Genomic DNA, 25,755 nt, shown 5'->3' on the forward strand with positions numbered 1-25,755 from the left:
TCTGGGTTAGCAGAGTCTGCAACCTGAAGCATATGTAACCCGAAGTACCACTGTAATGCAATTTAAGTAACTGGCTACCAGCAGGAGTTTGACCAAACTGCGGGAGGCAGTGGAGGACAGAAGTGCCTGGCGTGCTCTGGTCCATGGGGTCACGAAGAGTCGGACACGACTAAACGACTAAACAACAACAGTAGTTTTGATATATGCTGCTCTCTGAAGAATAAATTGTTCTCTGAAATGTAGGGAATGCTCTGGGGTGTGTTTGAATTGCAGGTCTTCTGTAGTAAGCGACGTTGGAACTAGGCAATTATTTAACTCATGCACAGCAAAATCAATGCAACTGCAGATTGTAAATATCTACTGTGCTTTGTCACGTGCAAAGCAGCCTGTGGGCAAAAATTGGCTCCAGGACCTTTTTCTCTGGCGTCCAGCACAGCCAACATAACTAAGACTTCTTGGCTGCTCTGTGGGGCTCCTCTCCCCATACCCCCATTAGAAATATGCAAACCATTATTTGGGAACCTATTTTGCGAGACATTGCCTGGGAGGTTGTTTTATACAGTGATGGGGGGTAACCACTGGACCTAGTGGGGCGGCAGCCAAGAAAGAGTTGTCTTCTGGTTTTGACTCCTTTCTTCTCCTTGCAAAGATACTGTTGACACTGATACTGGTACACCTCCTCCTTCCTTTTCCCTGCCACCTCGCCTCATTTCCTATTTGCTTTGATTAACACAAAAAAGAATGTGACTTTCATTTTCACTGAATTGTGGGTAACTGTTTGACACACTGTTTTTGCAGATGGGAGATGGTGAGGAGCTCACAAGTTCTGTCATTCTCCCTTGCTGTTCAGGATATCAGTAATAACCCCAGGCTCTTACCAAACATCACCCTCGGCTACAGCATGTATGATACCTCTTTTCAGGGGATAATGACTTCCGATGCCCTGATAGACCTGTTTGCTGGTGGGAAAATCAATATTCCAAACTACAGGTGTGGAAGACAGAAAAAGCTATTGGCTGTTCTTGAAGCAGGTGAATCTGACATCTCCACACACATTGCAAGCATGTTGGGCATCTACAAGATCCCACAGGTAAGAACTGGGTGCAGGTCCAACACACCAGGCAGCATATGCCACCTAGTCAGACTGTAAGGAAAACCTAGGATAATGTAACTGATTGTATTGCTTACCTTACATTGTACACTGCTTTGAAACATTGCCTTTTATGAAGTGAAGAGCCATAGAGAAATAAATTGAGCCTGGAACCTTTTGCATGGTAAGTACAATTGTTTAATGTGCACTGAAATGGGAAATGCACAATGTTTATGAACAGTGGTACCTCGGGTTACAGACGCTTTGAGTTACAAACTCCGGTAACCAGGAAGTGGTTGCTCCAGGTTAAGAACTTTGCCCCAGGATAAGAGTGGAAATTGCGTGCCAGGGGCAGCAGGAAGCCCCATTAGCGAAAGTACACCTCAGATTAAGGACCGTTTCAGGTTAAGAACAGTCCTCTGGAATGAATTAAGTTCTTAACGCGGGTACCACTGTATTGTATACTGTGAAGCACGGCTGGAAACCTGCAGAAAAGTTTGGGCTGGATGAGATAACTGTTAGGGGGATTTGTAGCTGGTTGACTGAGGGTCCTCTCCTGTGTTTGATGCAGTGTGGACATGGTGATCCATGCACTGGTGACCTCAAGACTCCATTACTGCATTGCACTCCATTATTGCCAGCATGTAGCTCTAAAGTGTGCTCTAGCGACCCAGTCATTGAGCTCTTGGGGGGAGTCACTGTTAGTCGTTCCCAATGGCTCAGATGCAGTCTCTGTGTGTGGTTTGGGAGCTGCACGGTCAGGGAAAAAACAATGCTGTCCAGGGTTGTAAAGAATAATTGGGTGCATTCTTTCAACCTTCGATCAAACGCTACACTTCCAGGTGCCATAAGAAAGCTGCATAGATAGCGCAGAATAGTGCACACCCTGGAAATGATCTCTTTCAGCTTCTGCCTTCTGGAAGAAGGTAAAGTAAAGGTAAAGGTACCCCTGCCTGTACGGGCCAGTCGTGTCCGACTCTAGGGTTGCGCGCCCATCTCGCTTAAGAGGCCGGTGGCCAGCGCTGTCCGGAGACACTTCCAGGTCACGTGGCCAGCATGACGAAGCTGCTCTGGCGAGCCAGCACCAGCACAGCACACAGAAACGCCGTTTACCTTCCCGCTATAAAGCGGTACCTATTTATCTACTTGCACTTAAGGGTGCTTTGGAACTGCTAGGTGGGCAGGAGCTGGGACCAAATGATGGCAGCTCACCCCACCACGGGGATTCAAACCGCCGACCATACGATTGGCAAGTCCTAGGCACTGAGGTTTTACCCACAGCGCCACCCGCGTCCCTTTCTGGAAGAAGGTACAGGGTTATAAAGACTAGGACTAGCCGCCTGAGAAACAGTTTCTATCCAAATGCGATTTTGGTTTTAAACACAATGTAAGGTAGTCTCTGTGGGAGTATATTGTTTTTAATTATGGGGTATCAGAGTTTTTAGGGGGTTAACCAGGCTGGGATAGCTGGGATAGCAGGCTTGTTGGTTTTTGAATGTCTGATGTAGATTTTTTCAATTTCATTGTTTTGTATGGGACAATGACAATAAAGATTATCGTATCCAACAGGAGCCATGTGTTCAGCATTTGGGACCCATTTTTTTTTAAAGAAACCCCATCTTTATTGAAAATTCAAGAAGTGCATAATTATATCTGCACCAAACATGGTGAGGCATGTAAATAAAAGAGAGAAAAAGAAGAAGGAAAACCGAACCCGTGTAGAAGGGAAAATAAAGGGGAAAAAAACCAGAACTGTATATTTTACAAAGTTGTTAAAAGCCCTGGTGCTTTACCATCTGCCATATTTGTGATTGTTTTCTAATCTCGGCTTCTGATATTGGAGACATCAAAACTTGTTTTTGTGTGTATTCTAGCCTTGGTAGTTTTATTTTTTTGGATCCTGCCCTCCCCATAAACTCTTCTGGTACCTCTTTTCAGGAAGTGGTTGTTAATCACGGTTGGAGATGTATGCACTTCATGAGATTATTGAGTTTTCTTTCTTTTGCATAAGTCACTTCACAAGAATCTTACCTGCCCTTTCACCTGCCTCTCAATACTTTTGTCCTGTACACATATGCATGAATTCAACTTATTGGGACAATATATTACTTAGATCAAATTTCTTTTTTTGTTTCTTACTATACAATTCATCAGTTGGCTTATTAACTATTAATGTCTATAAGTCATTTAATACCTCTTTCAATTTTTTCTTACTATTTTCAAGGTTGTCTTTTTTAAAAGTGATAAGTATGTGTAATGGTTCTACGGTGTTGCTCATGTGTAAATCGATGCCACACCTGGCTGGGTTACCTGGGTGAACCCTTTCTGTCCGGACAGCCACCCATCCGTGGCTGTCTCAATCGCTGGCAGAATCCGTCAGTGGGCGTTTCTTGAACTTCTTCCAGCAAAGAAGTTCTTTGACGCCTAGTCTCCTCCTACTCTCCCTGCGCGGAAGCCTTCTGCGCAGGGAGGGTGTGGGCAGCGGAGGACCTGTGCTCTCCCTGCTGGTCTCCGGCGAGGAGTCATGGAGCCACCTTGCCGATTCCACCATCTGCCCCCCTTCTCCACTGGTGCTACGCTGAATTCCTTCCCCAGAAGATGGGCTGCTTCTCTCCCTCCCGGGACGCTCTCCGGAACCCCTCTGGAGCCCTCCCTCTCCCTCTGGCTCCGATGGCAGTTCCCTGACAGTATGCTATAATTCGACCTCTAATAAAAGCTTTATACGCTTCCCATTCATATATCCTAGCGGTCAAAGTCTCAGTATTTATATCAAAGAGTTGTTCAGTCTCGGTCTTCATTTGTTTTACAAACTGGTCATCATTAAGTAGTGAGATGTTAAAATACCAGTTTCTTGATATCTTGGTATCTTAGCTGTATTATATCCAAGCTAATTGCACTGTGATAAGATACACAACATACACAAATCTCACAATCTTGAATTTGATAGTATAAGGACACTGATGTTAAGATTTTTTTTGTACTTGACTATAAAATGTAAATTGCCTTTCCTTAAGCGCCAAGGGTCAACCAGATTCAGCTTTTGCATGTACTTTTTGAGAGTGTCTCTAACTAATGAATCCCCCCCCCCCCCGTGGAGGTGTGTTTCTGTCCAGGTTAGGATTAATTATTTCATTGAAATCACCTTCTACTATAAGTTTATCATATGTACTTTGACTCAGGTGACTAAAACATTGATAAAACATATCTAGGGAATCTACATTTGTCCCATATATATCGATCAGCATTATTACCTTTTCAGCAATTTTCATACCCAAAATTAAATAGCGTCCATTTTCATCACGAATAACTTGTTGTGTATCCACCCTCAATCCTTTTCGTATCAAGATAATGAGGCCTCTTGCATTGGGAGCTTAATTTGTAGTATATACCTCTCCTACTCAATCCTTCATTAACACATTTTTGTCTTGTTCCAACAAATGTGTCTCTTGTAAATAAGCGATATCAGTATTTAAAGATTTTAAGTATTGGAAAATTACTTGCTGTTTTTTGGGGTCTGTCAGCCCTTTTACATTTAAACTAATTAACTTCATATCGTATTATTAATTTCCTCTTGGCCCCTCTTATCTTGGTCATAAATCCAATATTCATTGCTACAAGGTTTCTTGTATATGCATATAGGTATATATATAACCTGCCATTCATACACCTAAAATACCGTACACATATTTCTCTCTATAATTGGGATTTATGGACCTAATGTTATCAAACAATAGCACTGTGGACCCAATATTTTCAAACTCCTTTCCAGCTGAGGATTGGCAGGCCACTTCACTACTGGCTTTCTGGGGCCTACTGAAGTATTTTATAATTTCATTTCATTTCATTTTATTTCAGCAGGCAATTTAATTGAAGTTTGATTTGAAAATTTTGCCTTCTTGATTTTTTTGTACAGTGGTACCTCGGGTTAAGTACTTAATTCATTCCAGAGGTCCGTTCTTAACCTGAAACTGTTCTTAACCTGAAGCACCACTTTAGCTAATGGGGCCTCCTGCTGCCGCCACACCGCCGAAGCACGATTTCTGTTCTTATCCTGAAGCAAAGTTTTTAACCTGAAGCACTATTTCTGGGTTAGTAGAGTCTGTAACCTGAAGCGTATGTATCCTGAAGAACATGTAACCCAAGGTACCACTGTATTGCATCTTTCGAAACTGCTTGCAGTTAAGCAGTAGAAAAACTGCTTTAATTTTTTTATTAAAAAACCACACACTTATGAGGTTTGCCCTAATTAAATTGACCATCACCTTTCACGTAGAAGTATCCAATGTTACTTCTGAAAATCAAACCACCAGTCTCTTTTTCTTTCCTCACCAGCTCAGTTATGGCTTTGTTCTTAACGATAAAGCCCAGTTCCCTTTTGTCTACTGGATGACTCCAAAGCAAGACACTCAGTACCAGGGGGTGGTCCAGCTCCTCCTGCATTTCAGGTGGACGTGGGTCGGCCTCTTTGCTCCAGACAATGGCAATGGAGAAAGGTCCCTGAGTACCTTGACACCTCTGATGATCAAAAAGGAAATTTGTATTGCCTTCACCGAAAGAGTAGAACATAAGACTTGGCTCTGGATACCCCATGAACTACCTGCCATGTGGAGAGAGGTCAATGTATTTGTTTACACTGCAGACTCTCAATATGGACTTTATATAATCATAGAGGTGGAATCCTTATTTCAAAGGGTACAAAGCGGGGGGAAAGTCTGGATAACGACAGGTCTTCAGAACAAATTCTCATTATGTAATATTGAGTGCTTCCCATATGTGCATGGCTCTTTGTCCCTTGTAATGAAGACTAAAAAAAGGACGGAAAAGGACTACTATGAGCCAATGTCCCCAACTAGTTTAAGCTGCATGGTACAATTGTTCATATTCAAAGCATGCCTTGTCTCTGAGGGGTTTGACAAAATGCAGGGAGAAGGAGGATCTGCAGTTGCTGCCCCAGGGAGAGGTGGAAAGAATCCAGTCGCAAGACAACTACATCAATTACTTGAATATCCAAGTTGTGGCTCAGGCTTTAAATGTGGCATATTCATCCAGATCAAAGTGGATTTCGATTGTGGGAGGAGGAAGAGGAGGAGGCAGGTTGGAACGTCAAAGGCTATGGTCATGGCAGGTATGTCCGTTCCCTTTTGCAAACTGCAGTTCATTGTCCCATGATGTCTGGAATCATCATGGTAGGATCACAGGTAGCTGCATTGCACCGAGCCAGACCATTGGTCTGCCTAGCTTAATATTGTCTACCTTGACTGACCAGCAGTTTTTGGCTTCTCCACAGTTTTTGGAAGGGAACCTTCCCAGCTCTGCTTAGAGACGCAATTGGAGATTGAATCTCGGACCTTTTGGGTGCAAAGCAGATGTCCTACCAAGTGGGCCACACCTCTCCCCCATCATTCTGCATTCAGAGTCAAACATTGCAGCAATGGCTTGTATTGATTGCTTTCTTCAAATTTATAAGCCACCCTTCATCACTTAAGTGGGATCCCACTGTGGTTTCCATTAGAATGCAATGAACAGAAAGTAGGAATGAACGAAATAATAATTCTCCCAGAGTCAGGGGAGGGGCACATCAGAAATGGACACACCAGCCAATAATTTTCTAGAAGCAACTTACAGACTAAGTTCAAAGGCAACACAAGAGAGAGAGAGTGATAGAGATGTAGAGCTAGTTGGAGAATGCTCTAATACAGGAGTTATCTACCTATTAGCAGCCTCCTGGAGGTCCCCCAATCAGTGCAGTTTTGAAAGATCTAAACGTGTAGAATCTTGATTTGATATAAATATTGAGGTTGACTTTTTTTTTACAAACATTAATAAGCATACTAGGACTAGACAATAACATTTTCGCCTATCATTAGACAGCAATACATTTACAAGCTTTTGCAACCTCACAACAAATGGAGGGAATCTCTAACCTCCCTTACAATCTTTGGCTTTCAGGGTAACCAATTCCACTGGAAAGTCTTCTTTATACAGTTTCCTTTATGTGGTTATTATAGGGAAAAGGGGATCCTGCAACACAAAGATGACTTTATTAGAACTTAGTGTGTTGCCCTCAATAAAGCCATCTTGATCATTGTATCCATATTTCCCCCAAAAATCTTAATCAACCTTTCCTATATGTAATGATGCTGACTTTGGTCAACCCTAAAATGCGGAAGCAGAATCAGGGGGCCTAATAATCTATCACAGTCGCTCTGAGTCCAGATGAGAGATGCTCCTCATTGAAAGAAGATAAGGATGCAAAAAATTAGTGGCCACTTAACCAACATGGGTTCTCGTTCTCTCGATGCTGGAGTTTCCTCTGTCATTCCAGCTTCATCCTTTCTTGAAAGAAGTCCGCTTCTATACGAATACTTCAGCTGATGGACAGTACCTGGATGAGGATGGAGCAGTGGCCGCTGACTTCGATATCGTGAATCTGGTGCTGTTTCCCAACAGTTCTCTTGCTAGAGTGAAGATTGGGAGAATAGAGAGAAAGGGGTCCTCAAATATGAAGTTCACTATTAATACGGAAGCAATTGTATGGCCCAATCTATTTAAGAAGGTATGAGAAATTATATCTGTCCTTTTATTAACTATGGCATCTGCCACGCTCTAACAACATTTTGAATAATACATATGACTGCAATCTTGTGCTCACTTCCCTGCAGCTAAGTCCCACTGAGATTAATGGGACTTGCTCTTGAGTAATCAGGTATAACCTTTAATCCAAAGGCACAATTGCTACTGACACTTTCTCCTTGGCGTTCAATCTCTTTATGTCTAGACGGTGCCTTGTTCCAGATGCACCGAAAGCTGTCTCCCAGGATTTGCCAAAAAAGTTCAGGAAGGGAAGCCGCCGTGCTGCTATGATTGTGCTCCCTGCTCAGAAGGGACCATCTCCACTCAGGAAGGTAGGGGAGGATCTCAGAGGAAAGGACTTTTGATAGGAGGATGGGGCCAATTCCTGAGGCACTGCAAACATGATGTTAGTAATGGCACCTCATGAATGAAATACCCTCTTCAGGGAGGGCTCCCCTATTGCCAGCCTTCAATGACCCCCCCCCAGCATGCGCATGTGCTCAAGCACATATTAACCTGAATTTTAATTTGTGGTATTTATATAGTTGTTTTCTCATTTCTCATTTTGGCTTCTACGACATAATCCATACAGTTTTACAGGTGGACAGGTAAAACATCTTTCAAATCCAACCATTAACCACTAAAGATTAACTCATATGAAACCTCAACGATATAAGCACTGCTCAATAAAATCAAAGCCTCCTGTTCTAAGAGAAGCCAGTGGGAATGAGTTGATGGATTGAGACTTTTCTAGTTGTGAATGTTTGCCTCTCTCCTTCCCTACAAAACAATCTTCTTTCCTGATTTCTCCCATATGCCCATCTTTCCTCAGAATTAAAACAACGTAAGATCATTGTAGTCGTGTGACTGATGTTAGGATACTGAAGTGTCTTTTCCTCTATGCAGATGCTGATGAATGCACTAATTGTCCAGAAGATCAGCATCCAAGTGAGGACCGAGATCGATGTGTCCCCAAAGTGATCATCTTCCTGTCCTATGAGGAATATTTGGGGAGCCTCCTAGCTTCCTTTTCTCTCTTCTTATCCTTAACCACAGGCTTTGTGTCAGGAATCTTCATTAAATACAAAGAAACTCCCATAGTCAAAGCCAACAACAGGGACCTCTCCTACATCCTCCTCATCTCCCTCCTGCTTTCCTTTTTGTCCTCCTTCCTCTTCATCGGCCAGCCTAGGAAAGCCACTTGCCTTCTTCGCCAAACAGCATTCAGCAATATCTTCTCAGTTGCTGTCTCTTCTGTGCTAGCAAAAACCATCACTGTGGTGCTGGCCTTCCTGGCCACTAAGCCAGGGAACAGGGTAAGGAGATGGCTGGGGAAGAGTCTGGCCAACTCCATTGTCGTTTCCTGTTCCAGTGTCCAAGTTCTCATCTGCACCATCTGGCTGGGAGCTTCTCCTCCATTCCCAGATTCTGACATGCATTCCCAGCTTGGAGAGATCATCCTGCAATGCAATGAAGGGTCTGTGTTTATGTTTTATGGCTCCCTCAGCTACATGGGCTTCCTGGCCTCCATCTGCTTCACGGTGGCTTTCCTAGCCAGGAAGCTGCCTGGAAATTTCAATGAAGCCAAGCTGATCACCTTCAGCATGCTGGTCTTCTGCAGCGTTTGGGTCTCCTTTGTGCCCACCTACCTGAGCACGAAGGGAAAATACATGGTGGCCGTGCAGGTCTTCTCTATCTTGGCCTCCAGTGCTGGACTCCTGGGCTGCATCTTCATTCCCAAGTGCTACATTATTGTACTGAGGCCAGATCTGAACATGAGAGAGCATCTGACAAGAAAAAGCTAAACATGACATTTGATTCTTAGCTTTAAGGATATCATAGAATTGTAGAGTAGGAAGTCCCCACCTGAATCTTGAATGGAACCACAGCTTTTTTTTTTACAATAATATTTTATTAGGTTTTCTCAAGAAAAAAGACCACAAAGATAACAAAAAATAAACATCAAAGACAAACAAAGAAAAATTACAACAATCAGAAATCAAAAATTCCACACAAAAAACAAAAGGATAAGAAAAATAAAAAATAAAAATCTCTCCTTTCAAATTCCCAGCATTCTTTTACTTATTTTCCTGACTTCCTCTCACCTCCCTCCTTGTATTCCATTTTAAAATTAATTCAGCAAATTCATACCACTTGTCTTACCCTTATTTATAATCAAACCATTCTTGCAAATTCTTATTTCCCCTTATTACTCAAACCACTTCATTTTTTCTTACATTAATTTCATTAAGTTTATCTTGTCCTCAAATCTTTAAAATTCTTAGATTTAAACCATTACTAAAGCCAATTACTTCCTTTCCAGCATCTCTTAATATTTCATTGGAATTGCACTAATTCCATAAATAAGAATTTATTACAAAAGCATTTCTCATTTTAAATTTCTCCAACGTCCCTTTTCCTGGTTCCGGATAATGTCAGTCCTTAAGTCTTTAACCCTTGTCAATCCGGTGTTCTAATATCTAATATCCAATATAGATATTGGAACCACAGCTTTTTGTTGGTAGTGTTTTCCAGAAGGCTCCAGTAAACTCCACAAATATGTGTGTGTGCATGTATCCTTGTCAAAGTTCCCTTTGTTCACTTGTGATGGGGAGGAGATAGATAATTTGCAGTAGACCTCTTTAAGTTTCTGATTCCTAATTCTTCACTAATAGCAACTATGGAGTTGCCCATTGTTATTTGAAATCCATTCCGCGAGTCTCTTTGTCTTGCGGTTTTTTCGTCTTGCGAAGCACGGCTATTAGCGGCTTAGCGGCTATTAGCGGCTATTAACGGCTTAGCGGCTATTAACGGCTTAGCGGCTTTAAGAAAAAGGAAACAAACTCGCAAGAACTCGCAAGACGTTTCGTCTTGCGAAGCAAGCCCATAGGGAAAATCGTCTTGCGAAGCGACGCAAAAACCGAAAAACCCTTTCGTCTTGCACGTTTTTCGTTTTGCGAGGCATTCGTCTTGCAGGGCACCACTGTACCAGGCTCTTCGATCTTGAATTAGACTGCACATTATTCATAGCTGAATTTCCTAAGCTGCTTAAGACGTTATCAACTGAATTGCTAAAGTGAAAAATGAACTTAGCTAAATTAGAAGAAAAGGGACATTAAACTAGCTACATGAAGGACATAGATAAATGGTCATATGGAAATCTGCAACGGTGTTACACATAGTTTGTGGAAAAGAAATATTTTTGGCACGTGAGTTTTGATGAGGATCAAAAGTACAAGACTAGGAGAAAACTTAGTACATGGAAGGACATGACGGAAAATTGATAGTAGGTAGTCAGAAATGCGGTAAGTGGTTCCTTGAGAAGTAAAGTTGTCAGACTCAGACATAAGGAAAGTGGGATTTGGCTAAAGTTTTTTCCCATCTACAGAATACAAGATTCATGTGATAATGGCCTCATGTAGGCATGTCCTGGTATCTATGCTAACCAAAGAGAATGTGAGCAGTTTGACACCAGAAATGTCTATTTCCTTGGCAAAAGCAAATTGAAAGCATAGTACCAGGTGCTTTTACGCCAAGAGCTTGTCTCCTCCAGAAGTAACTGAATCTGGACAAAATACGTCTCTCTGGAAACGTTTTTCCTGCTTTGCATGTTTCGGTCTCTGTTTCTCTTACTTTCTGATTCCCCCTCTCCACTGTATTAGGAACTCTGATTCTTGAAATAAAATAACATTTTATTACCCATTTCTTGGGTCTTCCTGTATGGTCTTAATAGCTGGCAAACCCCTCACCAGTATAGAATCTGTATGGCTGGATCCAGACACATCAAAAAGCGATTCAGTCAAATATGTTGTAAACTTCATACAGGAAAATCCTGTTGGCGAATGATGGGACTCCACAGCGCCATCTGGTGTCAGAGTGTTATAATGCGTATAAAGCACATTATCTTTATGAACATAGTGTGTCCTATGATAGCTGGAAGGAGACGTCTGAAGCCAGACATCTCACTTTGATTAATTCTTATTATTATTATTTATTAAATTTCTATAGCCATAGATGTCAGGGTGGTTCACAACATAAAAATACAATGTAAAAAAGACAAAATACATAATAAAGAGAAGAACACAAACTAACCAATAATGCCTCCACCAGAAGACATTTAAAAGGGCATTGGATGTCAATCAGCCAAAGGCCTGGTTAAAAAGGAACAGTGAAGGGACCAGCCGAACCTCCCTGGAGAGCATTCCACAAATTGTGTCCTTGAGGAATCTTTGTGTCCCCTGGAATCTTTGTGAATCCTCTAAGCCCCTCACCGTTGTCCACTCGGTTATGAGATAGTGAGGGCGATCGCCTTTTAATCCCTTGAAAATAACATGGAACTGAAGAATGTTGGAAGAATGATGCACTTTCCCTCTTCCTCTTACAGCTTTATGTGTTTATCAAGGCTCACATTAATTCACTTGGTTTCTCTGAGAGTCTGCAACACATTCTCTCTTTCTGCCTCTGAGATTGTGGTTGTCTTGCAGGTACGGGGGGAGTAAAGAGAATGTGTGGCACCCACAGAATTATAGAATATCCAGTTGTTTTTAGGGGCCTAAAAAGGTTGGTAGACCCTGGTTAAGGAACGAAGACTGTAAAAGTGGGACATAATAGGGATGCATAAAATCATACAATCATAGAGTTGGAAGAGACCACAAGAGCCATCGAGTCCAACCCCCTGCCAAGCAGGAAACACCATCAGAGCACTCCTGACATATGGTTGTCAAGCCTCTGCTTAAAGACCTCCAAAGAAGGAGACTCCACCACACTCCTTGGCAGCAAATTCCACTGTCAAACAGCTCTTACTGTCAGGATGTTCTTCCTAATGTTTAGGTGGAATCTTCTTTCTTGTAGTTTGGATCCATTGCTCCGTGTCCGCTTCTCTGGAGCAGCAGAAAACAACCTTTCTGCATTTTATTTATCATGGAGAAAGCGAAAAGAATAGGTTTTTCCTGAAAGATGAATACTCAAAGAGGCATCCACGGAAGAATCCACTTGGAGAATCTAGATAGAAAATAGGAAGCAATTTTTGGATACTGTATTGTAGCACCCTGCTTGTGGTTAACGCTTAGCTGGAATGAAATATTCAACGCAGCAACAGAGAAATTAAAATAATAATTTATTTGTCAGACAAATAAATGAGAGGCTCAGTGGTATATGGTTACCAAGCTCTGGCCTGGCCTCCTGCCATTCTGGCCAGCACTTATATTCCCTTAATCCAGCCCCCTTTGCTCCTCCTTGGGCTGCCTCTGTTCAATCAGCCTGGTTGGATTTCCTATTGGCTGATTGCTATAACTAATCACAAAAAGATACACCCATATCCTCCTGTCCTTATAAGGGAGACAAAGAGCTATATATAAATGACAAATAAGTAATAATATATCTTACATGGAATCTTAATTACCAGCTCACCTCTTGCCCTCCTTGCCCTATTGCCTTCTAAAACAAATGTTTAATCTTACATTTTTATGTTCAACAGATGTCAAGGATCTTGAGTTCACATCAACATTGAAAGATCTCCTTCATTTGAGGGTCTTTTAAACAAATGCCTGACAACTATATATCAGAAGTGTTCGATGGCGTCTCCTGTCTGGCAAAGGGGGCTAGGCTCATTTGCCCCTCTGGTCTCCTATTGCAATATGACTCTATGAATCTAGCATTTCTTAAATCCTTTGCATAATTACATTTAAGCCAATATATTTAAGCTAATATATTTCATACATTATCATAGGTAGCCTCTTAAAAGAATAAAGCCTTTGTAAAGTAAAAAGGAAGGAACTCAGTAAAACACAGCTTTTAAAAGAAGCCTCTTTAGTTTACACCCCTCCTTTCACCCCCCTTTCCAGCCTAAAAATAAAGTAGAAAGAAGCTTCTTCTCCAGCCAAGCCAGTTGCCTTTCCCCAACATTTATTGCCCTTTTTAACTCTCTTAGTTTAAGAAAGAAACAGCTTTAGAAGATTTCCTAAAAATGTTCTCTTTTTTCTGTCAGCTAAATGTTTTTCCCATTTGCTTCTGGCCTTAGAAAATTCAGCTCAAGGTTTAACATGAGGCCCATTGGTATCATTTTACTTATTTACCCATTCCTAATTGTGTTTTTTCAGCCTGTAAGGGCAGCATATGTAATTTCCCCTTTTTATGACTTTGAGAATTGTTTTTCTACTATAAATCAATGGGGCCCTCTTGTCTTAGGAGAAAACCTCTTGCCAAGGTTTTTTCTGCCTGGCATGAAACATTTGAAAATCTAAGCCCATTTAATTTAGGAACCTGATCAAGATATAAGCCAATATAAGTCTTGATTAAAAATGCAGTCTATATTCAGATGCCACAGTATCCCAATGGAGAAATTCACTTACACAGAAAATAGTGAAGAAGTGTGCATGCACACAAAAGCTCATACCAATAAAAAACTCAATTGGTCTCTAAGGTACTACTGGAATGAATTTTTAAATTTTGTTTCAGCTGCTAACTGAGACACTTTTAAAAGACACATGACTTCCAGAATCAGAGGCTGCATATTTCTGAATGCCAGTTGCTGGGATCAACTATTGCCATCAGCTTGGGTGGATCCCAGAAATGTCTGATTGGCCACTTGGTGCAACAGGATACTGGATTGGATTAAGCTTTGAACTGAACCAGCAGCAGGACTCTTCTAATGCTCTTGTCAGCAGCAAAGTTCATGCTAAACTCTCGCTCACCACAAGTGACCCATGTCAAACTTTGGAGCAGCAACTTTGTTTCCTCCCAACCATGTTTATCTCCAACTCTGCTCCTGCCCCTCAAGCCACACAGAGACTTCAGGTTGTTGCAAAGATGAACTTCCTTCCCCTTATAATTATCAACATCATAGTGATTTATTCTGCCTTGTTCCTGAGGGAAAAGTTGATACACAGAAGATCACCTGTGTCAGAGACAGACTGAGTCAAGACTGAGAGTAAGAGGGGTGGGGTACATCTGTGTGAGGTTTAATGGCTCTGAAGGTATAGCTGACCACTACCCATATTGGATAAATAAGAGTTTTTTTGGCTTCTTCTGATGTAGCTGGCTATGGGGGAGAAAGGAACACTCACAAGAGAGGTGTAGCAGTCAGTCAGAATGAGATCCCAGATGCTGATGCTGCTCATTCTGCTTGAATCCTGTAGAAATCTGAAGGCAAAATGCCCCTTGAATCCGATCCAGGAAGGAATCAAAGCACAGAATTATTTCCAGACTGGCGACTTCCTCATTGGCGGGATAATATCTCCAAATGTGTTTGGTCTACAACTTCCATACATCTTTTCACAGCCCCCATTAACCAGGTTTAAGGACGAGTAAGTAATTATATGCAGAAGGACGTCACATTTTTCTACTGCATCCCAATGGCTCCTGTTTACTAGGGAAATAGTCTCCATTTTAGGGGGTGAGGACTCTGTGGTCTTCCAGATATTGCGGGACTACAGCTCCCATCACCCCTGATCACTGGCCATGCTGGCAGGGGCTGAGGGGAACTTGAGTTTCACAGCAGCTAGTGGGTTGCATGTTCCCAGACGTGCTCTATTTTTTACCTTCTGCTGTGTTGCTTGCTGAAGAACACAAGTGCATAAATGAAGCTGATCAGAATGATTCACTGAATGATCACACCTGCATTCATGTGATGAGTGGGACACTGGAGAAAATCCTACTTTGTGTTCCTGGTATGCAGGTGTATGGGAAATAGCACTTTCTGAACACTTGACCCAATGCAGTTTTTAATGCACTGGTAAATAAAGCCAAATTTTTAAGCGTGTGCTTGTTCTTATAAGATCACATTAATAAGCCAGCACAATTATTGCAACCCCCTATAACACATGTATCTCTATGGAGAGGACTAATTAACCAGTGAGCCTATTATGTATGTACCTTAAGGTTACTTCCAATGACATATACTCCAAGTGTTGTGTTTGCTGTTCATGTTAAGTTTATGGTGTTACTGTTGTAAACAAAAACAACACATATTTAAACAAACAAAACAAAAGTCTTTTGTGCTGATATTTGGGAGGGCATTTGATTCCATCCTTTCCCCTGTCTAAAATAACCTCCCAGAAGATATCAGCAGAATTAGTGTCTGCGACTGCCATTGCAATGAGATTGAACAGTTCCCACAGGGAGAAAAACGAAAGACAAGGAAACTATCCTCCTGGATGAAATGTTAGTTTAAGTGGACATTATCTCAACCTGGAACTACTCAAGAAGCCCCCTTTGCTGCAGAATAAGACACACAATTTCAAGCTTCAGCAGCAATCCATATTCCTTAGAGATCCCCCTCACTGCTGAGAATTCACTTGCACAGGAGAGACGGAAGAAGATAAATCCTTCTGATGGTTTGTTTCGCTGAAAGACTAGTTGGAAATGACCTTTATTAAATAACAGCCCAATCCTAATCATGCCTATTGAAAATAAGCCATACTAATCAAATAGAGCTTCTAAATGTTGCATAAAGAGTTGGGTCTTTATGCAACTCCTTTGAAGCAGCCAATACTAGCCTTAGCAGCCATGTCCCCATATTTCTCACACATTCGGGGGAAAAATGTTTTCTTCATTTTCCTTCTTTGAAGATGTTTGCTTCTTCTCTTGAGCAATCCTTATATTTTAATTTTTAAGTGGCAAATGGGTTTCCATCTTGTAAGAAGGATATGTCTCTTCTCATCCTTCAAACAAACATACAGACTAGGGTCCCCATATTGCAACAAGTGAAAATCCAGACAAAAAAATGTTGAGCTTTTATTGGCAAAGTTATTGAGCCTTTTTTTTGGGGGGGGGGAGTTGTGGACCTAATTTTAAGGAAATTCCAGCAATTTCGGCCCGCACACTGTTTCCAACCGCCGTATTCCTGCAATGTCTGTATGGCAGCCCAAATATAGACCATGATTTAGGGAATCAAATACTATTTATTTTCATTAAGTGGTGAATGGTTTGACACTTTTTATTTGATTGATTTCTTACAGGTTGCCATTTAGGTTCTACTGGCATATATTGTCCTTCTTGTTCACCATCCAAGAGATCAACCAGGATCCCAGGCTCTTACCCAACATCACTCTGGGCTACAGCCTCTATGAGAACTATGACAATGCAAGGATCACTTCCGACGCCATGCTAGACCTGCTTGCAGGTGGGAAAAGCAATATTCCAAACTATCGCTGTGGAAAATGGAATCATATCTTGGCTGTTCTTGAAGGAGCCAATTCCATTATCTCCAAAGTGATTTCAACCATGTCAGGCATGTACAAAATCCCACAGGTATGAAGGGTGAGGCATGGAGGGACACAAAAGAGGTTCAGCAGCAAAATAAATTCTCATTATCATAAGCAGAGTCAAAAAGAGGCATCAAAGAGGTTTTCCAAAATGTCAATAATATTCCTTACGTTATCTGACAAATGGCTTCTCGGGAGGAAGCCCGCTTGGCCTCTGTGAATCTCCTCCATCAAAACTTTTTTCAGTCTCTTAGCCAAAATGCCAGCAAAGATTTTATAATCCACATTTAGTAAAGAAATGGTCAATTCTAGTCCATGTCATTTTGGCTTCAGAAAAGAAGGTTCCCTCTCTCTCTCAAGAGGGTTTTTGGTTCTCCAAATGTCAACCAAGTCCATATTGTCAGTCATTTCAAAGAAAGTTTTTGGTAGTCTTCCATCTTTAGTAACTACCTGTCTTTGTGCTTTGTCCATATTTGTAGATACTACTCCATTCATATCTCCCATCAAAATTAAGTTATAGTCCAAATAGTCCAACAAAGTCTCATGCAACTTCTTAAAGAATTCCAGTCAGCAAAATAAATAAAACTAGCAAAATATTTGTTAGGTATTAAATATTTCAGGCTAATCCTGTACTTTGCTATGAAAATGAAACACTATAGTTTTTCTTCCCAACTGCAGATTAGTTATGGCTTTGTATCTGGGGTTGTTGATGAGAACACCAAAGTCCCTTTTGTCTACCGTACGGTCCCCAATGAAGAAGTTCAGTACTTGGGGATTGTAAAGATGCTCCAGCATTTTGGATGGATGTGGATCGGCCTCTTCGCTCCAGACAATGAGAATGGAGAAAAGTTCTTGAGTGCCTTGACATCTCTGATGGCCAGCAATGGAATTTGTGTTGCCTTTTCAGTAAGAATACCAGAAAATAATGAACCTAAGATGTTTACACAAGGTGAATTTATTGCCCTATGGAGACAGACCAATGTATTCATTTACTATGTAAAGGTTCATACGGCACTGGGTTTCATCATGAAACTACAACAAATACTCGAGAAACAAATTGGGCCAAAAGTATGGCTCACAACAGCTTTTCAAGACATTGACATGAATTTATTTCTCTTTCCCAAGTTCTTGAAGTATATCCATGGTTCATTCTCCTTTGTAATGAAGACCAAAATAAGGAGCAAACATGACTGCTGTAAACAAGAGTCCCATTTTCTTAATCTTTTTCGGCAAAAAGCATTTAGTTGTTCATACTCAAATCACGTCCTCACTGTGAGAGGTTGGACAAGATGCAGAGATGTGGAGAATCCGGAGGTGCCGTCTGAAGAGGAGCTGCAGACTGTTCTGTCTCAAGACAGCCACAGAACATACTTCAGTGTCCAAATCATGGCACATGCTTTAAATGTTGCCTGTTCATCCAGATCAAAGCAGATGTTGATGGCGGGTGGAGGAGACCAGTTGGCATGTCAAAGGCTACAGTCATGGCAGGTATTTCCTTTCCCTTTCTAGAAATCAAAGTTCTTTCTACCAACTCTACAATAATCATTCTCATTGATTTAGACACGAATGCAACAGTGAGGAAAAAGTTTTAGTTTTATTTATTTAGATTATTTTTTTAGGCACCTGCTGGAAGATATATATACAATGTGTATTTCATAAAATATCAAGGTGGCCTACTGCAATAAAAGACATAAGACCATATAATAAAACCAAAAGAAGCCAGAACAAGTTAATAGCAGACCTCCCTCCACCTGGAGGGTGTCTGTTTAGTCTTGCCAGTAGGAGAAGTTGTGGCACAACAGGAGTTTTGAGTTCCAAGGAAGCAGGGATGAGGCATCTAAAATGCTTTCTAAGTTCGGGTATTCAGTCCTCTGTAAATTCCAACGAGGCCAGGTATGCCAGGACTTTGGAGCTGAAAGGGACAAGGGATGAGATGTCCAAAATGCTTTGAAATGCTGGTGTTTTCCCTGTCATTCCAGCTTCACCCTTTCTTAAGAGAAACCCGGTTGTTGAACACTTCCATGGGCGGACTGTATCTGGGTGAGAATGGGGAGCTGCCAATCATGTTTGATATTGAGAATTGGGTGGTGCTTCCCAATGAGTCTTGTGTTAGAGTGAAAATTGGGAGTATAGAGAGAGAGGCATCCACTGACTTCAAGCTGGCCATTAACCCAGAAGCTATTGTGTGGCCCAAGTGGTTCAACCAGGTAAGAGCCCCTTTATTCCACATGATACATGAAAGCTGTGTTGAACGTTTGGCTTCCGAAAAATGTTCACAAACCGGAACACCTGCTTCTGGGTTTTCAGCGTTTGGGAGCTGATTTGTTCGGGAGCCAAACCATTCAGGAACCAAGGTACCACTTGCGATGAGTTTCGTGAGCCCTTCGCAGTAAATCCCTCGGCTTGACCAGAGTTGTATTTACAGTTTTTATTTGTACATTATTTACAAAGTACAGAGCATCTCTTCAAGCATCTGAATTGTCCGTAACAGATCCCGGGAGTGGGAACTTCCTTCTCCTCCTCCAGGAAAGCAGCCCGGGCAATCCCAAATGTCTCCGTTGTTCTCTGCGTTTTAACCCCCTCCTGTCCTGGGCTGATGGAACTGGTGTTCCCTCTCCCTCCGTGCCTGAGCTGGTAGGGAGGTGCTTCTGCCCTCTAACCTCAGTGAGAGACTTCCTCTTTCGCTCCCCCCACTCTCAGACCTCTCTCTTCTATTGGCTGCCCACTCTCCCGCTTCTTCGGGACTTCCAGGTCGGCGCCATCATCGAATGGCGGACTCTCTCCGAGCTCCGGAGGGAGTCTGCTGGGTAGGGGTTGGGTCTTGCCACGCCGGCGACGCGGGGACCCTCAAAAACCATGGGCGGAGATGCCCATGGACTTGGTGACTCGGCGGGCACCGTTTGACCCCCCCGACCCATGAAGGAGCCTTTTTAAAGGCTCCGGAGCGGGTGACGGGGGGTGGTGGTGCTATGAGTCCACTGCTTCCCCTGCCCAGCGAAGCCGCATGCCATTCGGTGGAGAGCAACCACTTCTTCCTTGGAAATTTCGGATTTGGACTAAAAAGAACCCGTGAGTAAAATTATCGGACTTAAAAAGGCAAATTTGACTTATGAATTTGGAGCGAGCGGGGGGGGGGTGCAAAAAGGAAGTCCGCCCCCCCTTGTTGTAGACGGTTTAACGCAAGGATGTGACAACTAAGATCGAGATATGAACTTGCTTATTTGGAAAAATTTTGTGCTGGAGGAGAAGATTGATTTGTGGAACTAAATTGCAACCCCCCTGGAACCAGGAACGAACCGCTATGAGAGGCTGGCGAAGAGACACAGAAACTTTGACAGCTGTCAAAGTAGCTGTCAAAGCAGGGAAATATAAGAGAACTTTGTTACGATGGCTTTGCTGGTTGGTTACAATTTGGACATAAACTATTGGAAATAAAAGGCAACAAGTTATTTGATTTTTGGGTCTGACTTTGAAAGAAATTAAGTTACTAAATTCCCTCTAGAGGGAGGATGGGACATTGCAACAGTAGCTGCAAGTGGAAAAATACTATGAATTTGAACAGGATTTGTTATCTCTTGGGAAAGCTGCAAAAACGAAGCATTATTTTGTCTACAGAGGTTTCTATACTAAAGGAGACAATGGATTTTATCTATTGAAGGAGAGCCAAGGAAGGGACTTGACGCAAGTTATGTTCCTGAATAACAAAAGCCTCTGTGGAGAACAAGAAGTTTCTGAATTAGAAGGTTTCTGCAGCAGAACAGGAAAAAAGCAACCTGAGGAATGAGAGCTGGACTAAATTTGAAGGTGGAGCATTTGGGAGAGTTGCTTTGAGATTGGACTTTCTGAAATTAAAAACAATTAAAGACGGCAAAGTGGAGCGGAGACATAGATATGGATGCACCAGGCTGGCTGGAGACAACTGGATGAACTTTGGGGATCGGAACCGGGGAAGAGGGGGGGGGAGATTTGGAACCCAAAGGCTGTAAAATTTTATATTTCTTTCTTTTCTCTCTTTTTTCTTTTTTACTGTTTGCTGTTTGAAAATAAGGGAATTCGTATAAGGGAAATGGGGTCGATCTTAGGGAATTATATAAAACATAAGGAGAAATGGTTAATTAAGGATAACAAGATAAACTAATTTGGAACAAATGTGTTATTTAAAATTACAAATAAGGTTTTTAAATTTGGGGAAGAATTTGTGGAATTAATTAAGGGAAGTGGGATACAAGAGGGGGAGGGGGGGGAAGTCCGGGAAAGATGTTATTGAAGTTAAGCGTAAATCATATCTGTCTTTTCTTTCTATCTTTCCTTTTCATTCTGGAAATTTTAAATAAATATTATTAAAAAAAAAAAGAACAGCTTCTTCTCCAGAGCGATCTTTGAAAGACATCTAATCTTCCTTGCTGTATTATACTGTATTGTTTTAATTAGTGTTTTTATGGAGCAGTCAAGTAATTTCGTTGTCCCCGAGAGGGGGCAATGACAATAAATATATTATTATTATTATTATTATTATTATTATTATTATTATTATTATTATTATTATTATTATTATTATTTTATTTGAGGGGGGCTGGGCCCCACAAAGTTGATGGGTATTTCTATTCAAATTGTGTGTGTGTACTGCATCATGTGATCGTTGATGTGGGGCATGGCTTTCCTGGGCCCCCACAATAATTTATTCAAGTTGGCACCCCTGACATCAAGGGTGCTTTCTTGTGGGACTGGAGACCCTGCTGGGCTCTTTCCAGACTCTCTGAGTGAGTTCCATATGCACAGATACTGCTGACACTTCCCCTTTAATGTGCCATCTTTTCTTTATGGCTAGACTGTTCCTCACGCCAGGTGTACCAAAAGGTGTCGCCCAGGATATGCCAAGGTGGTTCAAGAAGGAGAGCCAATATGCTGCCACGCTTGTGTTCTGTGTGCGGAAGGGACCATTTCTACGCAGGAAGGTGGGTGACACAACAGGAGATGGAATTTGTGGGGAGAACATGAATAGGGCAACATATTAGTCAGACACTTTCTGTGAAGATTCTAAAGACATATTTGGATGCAGATCCTTTCTTGATTTTTGCCTTTTTCGTCCCCTTCCAGGAAGTAATTTGAAAGAAATTACTCATAGGAAGCAATCTCTGGGATGCAAATTGGGCTTAGCCAGCCCTGCCCGTAAGGCACAGCTTTGACTATTTTATACTGTGCCTTCTAGGATCAGAGAACCAGAACCAGCCTCACAAAAGTGAATTAAAAATGCATGATACACAATAATAAAAAAAATATATGTGAAAGCGTGTTCTCCTTCATGGAGAGCACGTGTTGTGATGGGGGCCACCAGGACACTTCAAAGTTGTGGGGCGGGCTTATTGACCATTGGCCACTGATGTGATTGGGCTTCCCTTGTCGTTGGGAAGAAATGCTAAAACTCCTTGCATGAGGCTAGGGCTTCTTCTTTTCACCTGTGCATCGGATTGCCCATTCCTCCCTCCCTAGAATTAGAATTGTTCGCTTGACCTTGCTATGCCTGTCATGGGGTTGTCTGCTCTTGGGGCAGGGGCCCGATAGGAATTTTGTCCATCTGGGTGATTGGCTGGGGCTATTTGGTTTTTGCCTGCTGAGTAGCAAATTGTCACAACTTGTAAGGTTGCGGTTAGGCATTGGTTTATGGTTTGGTTGGTTGAGGGACATGGATTGACTATGCCTGCCCCTCTAATGCTGTTGCTGCTGCAAGGGATTCCGTTAAAGGAATCAGGGGCTAACTATTGCTTGTCCACCCTGTCAAGGGGTCTCGGGCCACTCCAAGAGCTCCTGGCTGCATTCGGGGTGGGCTGAGGGCAGGTTCCCTGTTCTGTCACTAGCTTCAAGTGTATGACCCTTTTCTGACTTTCACAGGCGTGTGGAATGTCAGACTGTCCCCCATGGTGGGGGCAGCTAGTCGCAACCAATTCCTAAGCAACTACTCACATGTTTGTATTTTAATAACATTGTGGCCAAAATTATGCCAAAAACCTTAAACAAATTTTTTTGGTGTGATGTGTGAGTTATTGGGGTGGCCCTGGGGACCTCGACACGCAACATTACATTACATAACATTACATTGCATTGGAGAACAATTAAAAATTATGGGATTTCAGCAGGAAGTTATTGGATATCCCAGACAAAGAGTTTGAAAACAGCAGTAGCAACTTGGAAGAGAGGTGTTCAAGGATATTAAAAATAAATAAATCATAAGTTGTGTGTCCTTGTTTCTCAGTTTGATCCTTTTACATGGTTTGCATGTTTTCTGGTATTTTATTCATTGTGACTTGCTGTTTTTATTCATTATGGATTAGTAATTCTTTATTGAACATGATAAGTGTAAAATGTTTATTATTTGCTGATATTAAATTTTACTGTTTACTATTCCTTAGTATTATTATTGAATAGTATTGAATTTTGCTTAATTTGATATGTTGTTTATTTTAAAGTTATGCTTTTATTATGACTTTTTGTGTGTGTATTACGTCTGTGATCTTTGCTGTCCATTTTGTTGTTTCCACTACTTGTAACCCTCCTTCTGCATAGCAATATAGAAAGCCAGTTTACAAATTAAAAATGAATTGAAATATGGAAATGAAGCGGTGTTACTGCCCAAAAACTACTGCATAAGTAAATGCACTGAAGAAGCTTCCCTTTCTTACAATACATTCCCATTTTCTGATATCTCCCATATGAGTGCATTTCTTGACATGTAATGGATTGTGTCTGTAAGCAAAGCCAAAGCCATTCTTTTTCTTCTCCTCAGATGCAGAGCGTTGCACCAAATGTCCAGAAGAAGAATATCCAAACAAGGACCGAGATCACTGCATTCCGAGGATTATCACCTTCCTATCATATAAACAATATTTGGGGATTCTCCTGACTTCTTTGGCTCTCTTCCTGTCCTTAACCACAGGCTTTGTTGTAGGGATCTTCATGAAATACAAGGAAACTCCCATAGTCAAAGCCAACAACAGGGACCTCTCCTACATCCTCCTTGTCTCCCTCCTGCTGTCCTTCTTGTCCTCTTTCCTCTTCATTGGCCGCCCCAGGAAAGTCACGTGCCTCCTTCAACAAACAGCCTTCAGCACCATCTTCTCAGTTGCTGTATCTTCTTTGCTGTCCAAAACCATCATGGTGGTGCTGGCCTTCCTGGCCACAAAGCCAGGGAACAGGGTGAGGAGATGGTTAGGGAAAAGTCTGGCCAACTCCATTGTCCTTTCCTGTTCCAGTGTCCAAATGGTCATTTGCATCATTTGGCTGGGCATCTCTCCCCCATTCCAAGACTCCGACATGCATTCCCAGGCTGGAGAGATCACCCTGCAATGTAATGAAGGTTCTGTTGCCATGTTTTATGCCGCCCTGGGTTACATGGGCTTCTTGGCTGCCATCTGCTTCACGGTGGCTTTCGTGGCCAGGAAGCTGCCTGGGGCCTTCAATGAAGCCAAGCTGATCACCTTCAGCATGCTGGTCTTCTGCAGCGTTTGGGTCTCCTTTGTGCCCACCTACCTGAGCACAAAGGGGAAATACATGGTAGCCGTGCAGATCTTCTCTATCTTGGCTTCTAGTGCTGGGCTTCTGGGCTGCATCTTCATTCCCAAATGCTACATTATTGTTCTGAGGCCTGATCTGAACACAAAGGAACACCTGGCCACAAAACCTAAAGTTGTTGTCTGATTCTTATCATATTTATAACTGTATTCCACCACAGTAGTAGTGAAACACAGTAGTAGTGAAACACACAGAGTTGCCAGAGTCAATGATGGACAAAACCACCACTTGTAAGTAGGAAGGCAGGTGAGTGGTGGTGGCATGAAGGCAGGTTGAGATTGGTGGGGTGGCCCCCACTCACCCCCATGGACCAGACGTCTCACTTGTTTGCCCTGAGCTGCTGAAGAAGGGCAGGATGCATCCCTTTTGTCTCCCTCTCTTGTATAGCACCAGCACTCATAGACATCCAATGAATCGGAAGGTTGGGAGATTGAGAGCAAACATAATATTCAATCATGCAGTGCATAGTTACTTCCCCCAATTGCCAGTTGCTGGTGACCAGTGCCTGGCAAGGCCCATTGGTTTCATGCCCTGCTTGTGAGCTTCTCAGCAATGTCTGATAGGCCACTGTGTTGCAGGACTAGATGGGAGTTTAGACTAACCAGCAGGGCTGTTCTTAGCAAAGTTCAAGCCAAACTCATCCCCGAAATCAAGTGACTCATGTTGCAGTTTGAAGCCACATCTGTGATTTGGTGTAAACATATTTGGAGCCAAGTGAGGATTCCCAGGTAAGATCCTCCCTCTATTGTATGGGCAGGTAATCCCTCCCCTACCTGGCCTGGTCTCCTTGGCAATGCTTCCCCCAGGTGGGATTGGACAACTGACTCAGGTAGGCAGAGACCTCCAGGAATCCCACCTGAGGGAAGGCAAAGCCAAGCCTATGCTGTTGGAGCTGCTCCAGATCTAGGGGCTGCGCGCGTCCACGCAAAGGGCGCCACCTGTTTTAAGCGGGGAGAGGTTATTGTCCCTTGAACCATGTAGAGATCCCAAGAACTTTCTTCCCCTTTTCATTATAAAAATGATAGTGGTTTATTCTTCCCAAAGCTCAAGAGAGATCCCTGGCAATTGCCCAAACATCAGAAGCCAAGGAAGCCTGAGGTTATACGTGTCACACTGTGCTGGAAGGTGTTGACTTCTTCTGATTTCCTGGCTGTGGGGGAGAAAGGAGAGGTCAAAATAGAGGTGTAGGAGGCCAAGCCAGAATGACATCCCTGCTGCGGCTTCTGCTTCTAATGCCCCATCAAGTCTTGACGCGCAGCGTAAATTAATAATGCAGAGTTTTAAAGAATAAAAGCTTTACTAAGTTAAAATAAACTTCTTCAT

General features: G+C 42.3%; 1 protein-coding gene, 1 long non-coding RNA gene and 1 pseudogene across 3 annotated transcripts; all 3 read left to right on the forward strand.

The window, feature by feature from the left end:
• The first annotated feature begins 805 nt into the window (after positions 1-805).
• Positions 806-9,468, forward strand: LOC309363236 (vomeronasal type-2 receptor 26-like; annotated as a pseudogene). The gene is made up of 5 exons: positions 806-1,090; positions 5,423-6,215; positions 7,416-7,646; positions 7,869-7,995; positions 8,570-9,468. The product of its transcript is annotated as a vomeronasal type-2 receptor 26-like (transcript).
• Positions 1,958-2,652, forward strand: LOC309363640. Its single transcript, XR_014165499.1, has 2 exons — positions 1,958-2,016; positions 2,400-2,652. It is a non-coding gene; the product is annotated as an uncharacterized lncRNA (long non-coding RNA).
• Positions 9,469-14,503: 5,035 nt separating the features above from the next.
• On the forward strand, positions 14,504-24,601 carry LOC309365255 (vomeronasal type-2 receptor 26-like). The gene is made up of 6 exons (XM_081903489.1): positions 14,504-14,967; positions 16,621-16,912; positions 17,545-18,354; positions 18,846-19,073; positions 21,695-21,821; positions 23,648-24,601. Exons 1-6 carry the CDS (start codon positions 14,753-14,755, stop codon positions 24,556-24,558), a joined length of 2,583 nt encoding a protein of 860 aa, XP_081759615.1. The 5' UTR covers positions 14,504-14,752; the 3' UTR covers positions 24,559-24,601.
• The last annotated feature ends 1,154 nt before the right edge of the window (positions 24,602-25,755 follow it).

This window comes from Podarcis melisellensis (assembly GCF_964234715.1).
Source record: "Podarcis melisellensis genome assembly, chromosome: 2".
Lineage (NCBI taxonomy): Eukaryota > Metazoa > Chordata > Lepidosauria > Squamata > Lacertidae > Podarcis > Podarcis melisellensis.